The sequence below is a fragment of a genome, unplaced genomic scaffold (assembly GCF_019419815.1).
Source record: "Pyrus x bretschneideri cultivar Hongxiangsu unplaced genomic scaffold, Pyrus_bretschneideri_v1 Contig3, whole genome shotgun sequence".
Classification (NCBI taxonomy): Eukaryota; Viridiplantae; Streptophyta; class Magnoliopsida; order Rosales; family Rosaceae; genus Pyrus; species Pyrus x bretschneideri.
The window spans coordinates 4,841,231-4,852,414 of NW_025999612.1; the positions used below are offsets into that span (position 1 = coordinate 4,841,231).

The window sequence follows — 11,184 nt, forward strand, 5'->3', positions numbered from 1 at the left end:
AATACGACTATTTTTGGAGCATCAATAGCATCTTCATTAATCAATACTAAGCATGTATTACACACTTTGTATGTGAATATTTTTTTTTTGTTTTAAAATGGGAGAGAGAGAGAGAGAGTAGAGAATGTTCCAGTGGTAAGAGTGGTTTTTGCTTTTTGTTTTTTATTTTTTATTTTTTAATATTATATATACATTAAAAATACATATAGATGAGATTTCAATAAAAAAAACATCAAAATTTGATTTTGTGAAAGTATATTATTGCCCATTATTTTTTTCTATTATAGAAGACTAAATAATATTTTTATCCTCTTTTTTTATTAATAAGTAGTTTAAATAAATATCTTGTTTAAAGCTTTAGCACATAATCATATTATATTGCGGTATCCATTCTACGCGTGCTTATTGGAGAAAGTTATGAGTTCAAATGAAGTGATATTTTAAGTTTTTAAGTTGAAGGTGCAAATGGATATAATTGGCCGGTGAAAAGTGCAAGTCAAAAGAGGAACTTGAAAGAAAGCCACCAAGTCCCATCAAAAGGGATTTTCAAAGGTAACTTTGATGGTACCTTTGATTGCACCTAACAATAAGATGTGCACTCCTCAATCTTGCGTGTTGGCAACATTGCGCCTAGAGTTTTATCCATCACATTGAATTTCAACCCCAAATCATCCTTTTCTCTCTCTAGTGCCTTTCAATTCAAAGCTTAATACTTAATAGTGAGACAAAATTGTGGAAAAGAAATTATGGGTCATTCGGAAAAAGAGTTTGGTATGCTAGAATACTGAAAAACTTTCTATGCATTTCTCCTGTGTTTAGGCATCTCTTTTGTGGGGTACAGTTGAAGTTTCTTTTAAGTGCGTTTCCGTTGTGATCCGTCATGTATAAGTGAAAATTAAATAGCGTTTGATGCATATACCGTCACATAATGAGTGTTATTGACATAAATTTATATATTATCGTTTATTGGTATTAAATTATAAGACATATGTGTCGAACACAAGAAAGAATACAATCTGGGCCATGGCAGAATCTCCCCTCGAATATATCCAAATTCAGTACCATCATATTTTTGTTTGTATTGTAACTTGTCCATCAATAAACTATTTGAATTTGCCTTGTTGGGAAGATGAGACTCACTAATCCGTCCCGAGGATAATATTCTTTATCCAATTTTCAAGTGATGAAGGAAAAGTTGCTTCAATCAAATACTTTCATCATCAATTTTCCTTGGCCGATGTCTAATGCAGACGATGTGAATGGTTCACCTCAAATTATGCAGAGCTTATTGAATATATTTTGGCAATAAATTACAAATACATCATGTATTATACTAAAATCCGACATACCGCATTAAGCGCGTGAAAATATCAACAAATTTGCGTATCCATCATTTTTAACTAAAAATTCCGCCGTTTAATATTGTCACATTAATGAAATAGACTCACGCAAATTTTTCTCCACAATCAGGCAATCGAAAAAGTCAAAAACTTGAAATTCCCACTTTGTTCTCGATTTTCCCTTCTTTTGAAAATGGATTAGTTAATTCAGTTAGAGAGGATGGCACGTTCATACTTGTCTATATCACGTGTAGAAACCAGCAAAGACTAATCATGGTTGGTTGGTTGCTAAAGCTTCCATGTCTTGTACGCACATGTAAATACACATAAATAACATATTTTAAACTTGTAAATGCAAGTGGTACTAATTTAGTCTCAATCTGTTCATTACCCTCCTAAGATATGCCTAAGGACTTTAATCTCTTGTATATTATTTGACATTTCAATATTTGTTTATCAGGAGCGCTCAAACGCTAATCCTTTCGAGTGATTTGTTGCATAGATGGATTAGATTTATATTTGATATTTCCGCCCATAAAGGTGTTTTGACCTCATTTCTTCTTAGTCACAGCCTTCAATCTTTCTTTCTGTTTGATAGACAAAACTGTTCCCATCATAAATGCTTTTTGTTTTGGTTTGAAACCGGCCACTGTGCAGGAATTTTAAGACTGTTTGGTTTCATTCATTGGGTAATTAATCATCCTGTATTTCTTTCAGAAAATTTGGATCTGTTCGAAAAGTGAGAGAGGGGAATTGGTAGTTGGGAATTTGGTTTCAGTTCACAGGAAAGTATAGGTTTCGTCACGAGGAAGGTTCCTGTGAAAGTTGAGTTTCAGCTGCGCGATTGAATGACCAGCTAACAACTTTGTTCCCGGTTTGAAGCTGTTTTCTAGAGAGAGAGAGAGAGAGAGAGAGAGAGAGAGAGTCATCTGTTCATTCAATTGATGTTCTTGCTGTGTTCTTGAAATGAATCCTTCTGGAGCAGCAGTTGAATTTTCGAAAGACAAGAATGGAATCGATCAAGTTCATCTTCACAACCCGCGAGGTGCTTCCGTTAGGGTTAGATTCTTTTACCTTCCTGTTTATACAATCAAGCAGCGTCGATATTGTATCAACTTAATCACCTGCGTAGTTCGTTAGGTGTGGGGTTTTGTACAAAAGACCCTAATTCAATTAGAACGGAACCATTCAATATAAGTTGTATTTAATTACGAGTCTAGAATTGCGGATTTTGTAGTTTAAATGCATTCTGATGTCGTGCAAAAACAATCCAGGTGAGCTTGCACGGAGGCCAGGTTCTTTCCTGGAAAAATGAACGCGGCGAGGAATTGTTATTCACTAGTAGCAAGGTGAAGAATTTCTTCAGACTTCTTCATTGTTATCCATGAACTGTTGGGAAATATGTACACTGATCCAAGAGTTAGCTAATATATTTTCTGTTTCGTCTTTGTAGGCGATTTTTAAGCCGCCAAAAGCAGTCCGAGGAGGAATTCCAATCTGTTTTCCGCAGGTTGGGACCGGATCATTGGACCAAAATGGGTTTGCCAGGAACAGAGTTTGGGCCATCGACAATGATCCTCCACCACTACATCCAAATTATTCAAATGGAAAAGCCTACATCGACTTGCTGCTCAAACCATCCGACGATGATCTAAAGATTTGGCCACATAGGTAGCACATATAGCAGCATGAATTCTGAAAAAGTAGCATGCTAATGCTCTGTGTACTTGAAATATTTGTTTGTGACATGATGGTTTGAAACATGTTTTGCAGTTTTGAGTTTCGCCTTAGGGTGTCGCTTGCAGCAGAAGGGCATCTAACACTTATATCACGCATCAGAAACATCAACAGCAAGCCTTTCAGTTTTTCATTCGCTTTTCATACGTATTTCTCCATTTCGGATATCAGGTACATAATCTTCAACTAATCGTAATCTAATTAAAGACTAATTGAAGTTCCAAGGTCTAAATGAATTTAATCTGGACTGACAGTGAAGTGAGGGTTGAGGGATTGGAGACTCTAGACTACCTAGACAACCTATGTCAAAAGGAGCGGTTTACAGAACAAGGCGACGCCTTAACATTCGAATCTGAGGTAATCGTGTTTTCCCAAAACCTTCTCGACTTGTCAGTTGATCCAAAACTCTCCTGCTTATGAAGTGTTATTCATTTTCCGGCAGGTGGACCGCGCTTACCTTAAGTCTTCGGATGTGATAGCTGTTTTCGATCATGAAAAGAAGAGGACATTCACCGTGCGAAAGGAGGGACTTCCAGATGTTGGTAAGAATCATGTTCTACCAAGCAAACTTAGACATATGGATTGGTGACAAATTAAAATCTTGTGTTCTTGAACTTTACATGTACTAGTTGTATGGAATCCGTGGGAGAAGTCCAAAGCGATGGCGGATCTTGGAGACGAAGAGTACAAACAGATGCTTTGTGTTAATGGAGCATCAATCGAAAAACCAATCACCTTGAAGCCCGGTGAGGAATGGACGGGTCGATTGGAGCTCTCTGTTGTCCCTTCCAGTTAAATCAAGAGGCTGCCAATGACTTGCAGGCGAAGAAATAAACCTAAAGTATTACTTGGGGTCGAAAAATTCGACAATGTTTGCAATAAAAAATCAGTAAGAGCATGATCAATACCTTTAATTTTGGTTCATGTTTCTTAATCGATTTCGTTTCGACGGAGGCGGAGATATTTTTGCTTCTCCCCATTGTAGCTGTAACCTGTAACCTGAAAATGTATATGGTTCGTCTCAATTTAGTTGTGGAAATTGTAATTTGTACACCGCATGCACTGGATAGCAGAGACTCAAAAATAAGAGAAAGTTAATCATGTGTTTTGGTGGAATATAATGTCGTTTCTTAATTTATTTATTTTTGTAGAGGATAAGAAATCTTTTGGTTTCACCCATGAATCTAAAATCTGAAGCAGAAGAGGACTAAGTTGGTGTAAATTGTAACAAAGCAAAGCCTCAGAGACCACGAAGAATGGAGATGGAAACTTGAAATGCACAACTTTATCAGAGGCTAGTTTCGGAACAAGATTCTATCCGGAATCTCTTTTTGAGGATCCTAGAGATCGGTTCATTTTATCCCTTCATCATTTATTATGCGATTAGAAATCATTTTGAATTTTAAAGTTAAAATTAAATATTAATAGTATCTAACGAAAGCTGGTCGCACAACACACAACGAACAGCTGAGATGAATTGAAAGCATGTGCTTTATGAGCCCACCACGCTTCCGCTGCACCACCTTGCAGATATACAACTGTGATGGCATATTTTTTGTTTGGGCCAAACAGAGTAAAGGCCTTGTGGCCCATATGATCATGTCCAAACTTTTCTGCAAACGGTGGTCCCCGTCATTTTGAAGGATGTTAGACTTGGAGCACAAATCTTCATGTGTATTGCCAAACTAGGCTGGTATATAACGATATATTTACTCGAAATGATGGAGAATAGATTAAAGAAAATATTACCAGACTGTAATGCTAAGAGATTCAGTATTATAAACTTGGCTTTAAATAAGTGGATACATAGGGTTTACCCAAAAACAAATAAGAGTTTTGTCTTTCCAAAACTAGTACTCATATAAGTGAAAGAAAATTGTATTTACTCTAAATGTGAAATTGTTTTGTCATCCAACTGTGATAGAAACATGCTTTTTTTATAATTTTGAAATTCAAAATAAAATAAAAAAAGTCATGAACACGTTTTTCTGTAATTTTGAAATTCAAAAGAAAAAAATGTTAAGAACACGTTTTTCACCAGAAGGGATTAAATGATTTTTCCTTTTGACCAGGCATGGTGGCTCTTAATAAAGAGATAGGATATTTGCCGGATTTTTTTTTGTGAGGATCCTGAAGATCTTCTAATTATGTCCGTTCATTGTATATCGTACGGTCAGTTTTCGTCAGGTACTATTTATGTTTAATTTTAAATAATATAATTTAAAATAATTTCTGACTACAAGATGTACGATAAAAAGACAAGATTAAAGAATTTCCGGAATCCTCACAAAGAGGATTCGGCGAGGATTGTATCTTTTTGAAAAAATTTTATAAAATAAAGGTTTTTATCACAAATGGTTCATGAGATTGATCAAACTTATCATTTTGGTCCCTCACTTTCAAAATCAATGTCATCCCTAACATTCACTACCACACATTAATTTGGTCATTCCGTTAATATTTCGTCAACTATTCTGTTAGTTTGTATGTGAGACCCACAAATCCAATGAAATGGTGACACGTGGATTTACACAAAATAAGGGTTTTTATCGCAAATGGTCCCTCACATTGATCCAACTCCTCATTTTGGTCCCTGAGCTTCAAAAATCGATAACCTTGGTCCCTGACTTTCAATACCGCAAGTCAATTTAATCCTTCTGTTAAAGTTTCGTCAATATTTTTGTCCCACTAATCCAAGCATATGATGCCACGTGGATTAACTACAAGAAATTTTATTTTTTATTTTTTATTTTTTTTTTAGATTTAAAACTAAAAGTAAAATAAGAAACTAAAAATCAAAACTAAAAGAAAAAATAGTCATAGTTGTTTTCATCAAGGTATGCTAAAAAAGAAAGGGAAGACACTATGACACCACTAAAGTACTTGGCCTCCTGAACTCACTCCTCATTCTCTAGTCGGTTATAATCCTATCAAATTTGAATTGAATTTGGATTCGATTTTATCGAATTTAAATATAATTTTTTTTCAATTTGGGGTTCTGAGATGCGAGAAAAATGCCAGCGTGGAATACTTGTTCGTTGGTTCACTCTTAAAAAAATAGTTTCTTGCACTTAATCCACATGGAGCCATATGATTGGATTAATGGGACCACATCAGCACACAAACAAAAAATATGGGTGAAATTAAAACGAAATGACTAAATTGATGTGCATAGTGAAAGTTATGGACCAAATTTATCGATTTTTGAAACTCAGAGACCAAAATGAGGAGATGGATTAATGTCAGAGACCATTTGGATAAAAACCCTTATTTTGTGTAAATTCTCATGTCACCATTTCATTAGATTTGTGGGTTCTACATACAAACTGAATAGTTGACGAAATCTTAATGAAATGACCAAATTGATGTGGGGTAGTGAATGTCAGGGACGATATTGATTGATTTTGAAAGTGAGGGATCAAGATGAGTTTGATCAATCACAATGACCATTTATGATAAAAATCCTAAAATAAAAAATATTAAGAAGTCGTCTTTGTGAATCAACTTTCTGAGTCCCTGTCTTTGAGCTTGACTGACCAACGACAATTGCGGCTTCGGTCTACTAAATAAAGCAGCGATGCATTCTTTGCTAAAGACCACAACCCAAATTCTGCAATAAATCCATCAGAGCCTGGTTTTGATCCAGGGACTTGTGGAGTTATGGGTCCACCAACCTTTTGCTGCGCCACTCTGATTAGTTTATATTATTTTATTGTTCAACTAGTGCCGATCAAGCTAAAACTCTCTTTCACAAAACATAGACATGCATGCTGGTTTGAAATTGTGATGCTTTGAAAAAAAAAAAAAAAAAAAAAAAAATTTGCTTATTATAAAATCTGGAGCATCAAATTGGTTTGGTATAATGACAAGTATAACCCCCCATATTTTAGGAAATTACAAATTTTTGCTTCTAAATTATTGTCATTGATAATTATTATATTATATTAAATATCATATTATTTTTTGTCATTTAAGATGTTCACTACAATTTTATAAAAGTTTACCAAACTTTCAGACATTTTTTTTTTTTGTTAAAAGCACTTTTACAACAAAAAGTTTATCAAACATTCAACAACTTTAGTTTATAGCTGTTTAATCTAACAACACAAGAGAATCAATTTTTTAGAAAGTACAACAATACCAAACTAGCCCGCATAATAGTTACATTATTTAGAGCGTATATGATTTTTTTTGAATGCGAACAAGTTTGAATCTTCTTTATTCGATAACATGCGAACAAGTACAAAGAGAAACAGAGAAAGAAAGATAGAAACAAAGTAAGAAAAGAAAAAGAAAAAAAAAACAAACAAACAAACCCCTTACATGACAGTAACGTGCGCATATTCATCCCTTGATTTATTCACATTTCTCTCTCACTACAAGTAGTCCTGTGTAAATTTTTGCTTTTACATAAGGGAGAAACGAAAATTCATTGTACAATGAGGGCTGGTTTGGTATTCCTGTACTTTGAAAAAAAATTGCTTCTGCTATGCTGTAAGAATAAGCAGCTGTGAAATAAAGCAGCAGAGTATTTGGTAAATTTTTTTGTAAAAGTGCTTTTGGAAAAAAAAGAAGCAGTATTATAGTGTTTGGTAAATTTTTATGCAAAGCAGCTATGATTGTGTGAAATGACTAAAAAGGGTATAATACTAGATGTGCTATTAATTTAATTTTCTTAACAAATAAAGGTGAATTACTAAATATACTTTATTTTTAAAAGAAAAATATTTATAAACTTTATCTTAAATATTAATTAGTATGACAAACTAATTCAATTGAAATATTTTAGATTGAATAGCTATAATTCATTAGTACAATATTGTTAATGTACTTGAAAGTAGTTTAATTAGATGCATTCATCAAATCCACGCCCACTAACCAAGCTTCAATTCCTTTCTCTGTCTCTATCTCTCTCTCTCTCTCTATCTCTCAATTTTCCCAGTTTTGTTTCCTGTCTCTGTCTCTCTTTCAATTTTCCCGAGAAAATTCAACACCAACAACCAAATCATGGAAGAAAATCACGCTGCAGCTTTCGAATCAATCACCAACGACGACCACCACGACGCCACATCCACTGCCGCAGATGACTACAACAATACCCATCACACCCACGCCAACAACGACCACAGCTGACAGAAGGTCACCGCAAAGCGCCCGAGGAAGAAGAAGGAATCAAACGCTGAAGTAATCAATAATCAGAACAAGCTCGTCCTCGACATCGCGAGCGCCAACGGAAACGGCGTTTCTGGTCACTGGAGAAACAATCAAAGGACCGGCGCCAACTGATTCTCGAAGCTCAGAGGGCCAATGTCGACCTCGACGATGTTGCTCCGGTAAGATCGAAGCTCCGGTCCGATGACAAGGATGGGGATAATAGCAATGATGAAGCTGCGGCGCAGAATGTGAAGGCCAATGAGGCGAAGAAGGGTAGGATTGCCAGAAACTTTCATTAAAGGGTTACTGTTCACCCACGTTTAGGTTTGCGCAGAAGCTGAAAAACTAGTTTTTCAAAGCTGCCTTTTGCTGCTTCCGTTTTTTAGTTTTTTTCACCCAAAACTGTGAAAAAAAGCTGAAGTTTGAAGTTTGCCAAACTCCAAAAACTCTCCCAGCTTTTTTTCATACCAGTTTTTTTTTTAAATCACCTCAACCCCAAACCATACCTGAGTCCTACTATGCATCAGTGCATACAATACATTACTTTTTAAGTGGCTCAGGTTTAGTCGTTGGATACTTTGACATTTTTCAACTCACCCAATTATAAAATTAATTTAACAATGTGGCATCGTTTGGTGGATCGTATAAGGACCGGATAGGACAAATAATACGAACCCAGTCGTTTAATGTCCTCTTGTATTAAATAGTCGTCGGATTAATTTAGTCAGTCTGCTTATTTAGTAAGGTATACATCTGCATAATAAACCCGTCTAAAAGGAATGGATTATTAATCCTGTTCCTTTCCCTCTTTCTCGCACTTCGTTCTCCACGCCTACGACCGCCACGTCTTCCTCTACTACAAGAGCCTCGAGGCCTGGTCGTCACGTGTCAAAGGCTTTGAGTCCGATCCGCTCCCTAAGTTCTTCGCCTGCGCTCTCAAAGCTCGCAAGAACGACATCGTCGTTAAGGTCTGACTTGCAGCTCAATTACTCTTCGGTTGTGTTGAAGACTTTTGCAGCTCAATTCCCCCTTCCCCCTTTTTTGTTTTCTAATAGTAATTAAGTTTCCTTATTTCTGGGTAATTTGAGATTCGTTTCAGATGTATAGAGGGGGAAGATTTGCTTGAACTGGTAAGGAGAAGGGAGTGAGGGTGTCTGGGGGCAGTGAAGAAATGATTTTTATTTGTTTTTTTTTATTTATAATTTTGTTTAAATAAAGGACAAATAGAAAATGCAATATCAGAAAATGACAAACAAGATTATTTTTATTTTATTTTTTAATTTGATGCATTTGGTTGGTGTGAATTTTTATCAAAAAAAAATCCCTTTTTTTTCATTAGTCATCAAATTTTTTTTCGTAAAAATAATATAATCTGATCTCTTATCCAGTACGGTATCAAACACATTATAAATAATATGGTCATTAGTACAATACTGCACTAAACGTCCAACTAATTTAGTCAGTACAGTTCGGTGGTAGATTATCCTATCCGACTGAAATATTCAGTATAGTCCGAGCTGCTAAACGAGGCATGTATAAAAGTTTTGTTGTACAATATAGCATGTTGCAATAAACACTTTGGGTTGCGCAATTGAATGGAGATGACTACTAAACGGGACCGTGTACAAAAACATGTTCAATGTCTCCAAGAATTATAACGACCTTTGATGTGCTAGTTCAAGGTGTAGGAGGAACAATGAAAGCGACTTTGTTCACCCAACAGCTTCTTGGGCTACTCATAAATCAAATGAAAAACAAGTTGCCATTGACCGTCATTGAAGATAGAATCATCAAGTCCTTCAAGGAAGATGGGTTAACTTGTTGCACCCGTTGTATGAAACATGTGTCTCACATTTTTCGGTCGGTTAGAGTTAAAAAGTAGGTTTTAAAGTGTAAATTATTCATTTCAAGGTAATTTACATCCTCTGTTGGAGATGGATGAGACCAGAGAATTAGCAAATAAAATGTTAAAAAGGTATTTTTTGTGAAAGAGGTAAGATATTCATTAATGGGTGGGATACGTACAAATCCATGAGGATAGGATGCATACAAGTGTCTCGTCAAAAACATTGTCAGGGATTTCTCGGTCGAAAAGAAAAAAGTATCCCCCACCAAATAAATTAAGAATTACCATCTTCAAATAGAAAGTTCAAGAATACATAAGAGGTTCTTCGAATCAAAGAATAGAATTATCGCAATTCAGACTCATCCGTATGATCTGTATTTGCATGCTCCCTAGTCCATCTCATGCATTATTCCCTTTCACCTCCAATTCACATGCAATTTCAACTCTGCAAGTATATATTCAGTCTAAATCAAAGCAGATATATGTAGGGCGCAGATACTGGCTAGCTAATCTATTCGACAAACTTCCAATTGCAACATGCCTTCAATTTGGATTTAATAATTAGATTCTTTCATAAAATGTTAATTATTCATTCAAACGATAATACGTTGATTTGTTTTTTTTTCATAATATACCTTTGACATGAGACATATCAATTCTATGACTTGTCCATATTATAACTTCATAATATACCTTTGACGTGAGACATCAATTCTATGACTTATCCATATTATAACACTGCGCAATTGTAAGTCACATAACGTGTGTTCTCTATACACGCAAAAAAAATTTCCTATAAAAAGTGATGATATCCACACATCATTTTTTACTTCTAATACATCCCTCTTCATTTCCGGTCGTCATATCAAATAAATTGAAAAAGATTAATGAAAAACATTAACAAGGAACTCTTGTAAAAATATGTGTGTAGATAACATCATCCTAAAAAAATTGAGAGAAGTTGTTGACACTTGTGATAATGGATTATTGATCCACTTTTGACCCCGCACACTATCAATCAAAGCATTCTTTACCAACCAGCAGCATGGACAAGAATGGCCAAATAATGCAGATAAGAATTAGTGATGAGAAAGAAATGGTGGTTCA

General features: G+C 35.2%; 1 protein-coding gene across 1 annotated transcript; it reads left to right on the forward strand.

Annotated features, from left to right (window-relative positions):
* The first annotated feature begins 1,695 nt into the window (after positions 1–1,695).
* LOC103943737 (putative glucose-6-phosphate 1-epimerase) lies at positions 1,696–4,211 on the forward strand. The gene is made up of 7 exons (XM_009354075.3): positions 1,696–2,399; positions 2,615–2,689; positions 2,794–3,011; positions 3,114–3,248; positions 3,332–3,434; positions 3,520–3,619; positions 3,707–4,211. The coding sequence occupies exons 1-7, from the start codon at positions 2,307–2,309 to the stop codon at positions 3,871–3,873; spliced, it is 891 nt and encodes a 296-aa protein (XP_009352350.2). The 5' UTR covers positions 1,696–2,306; the 3' UTR covers positions 3,874–4,211.
* Positions 4,212–11,184: the final 6,973 nt, after the last annotated feature.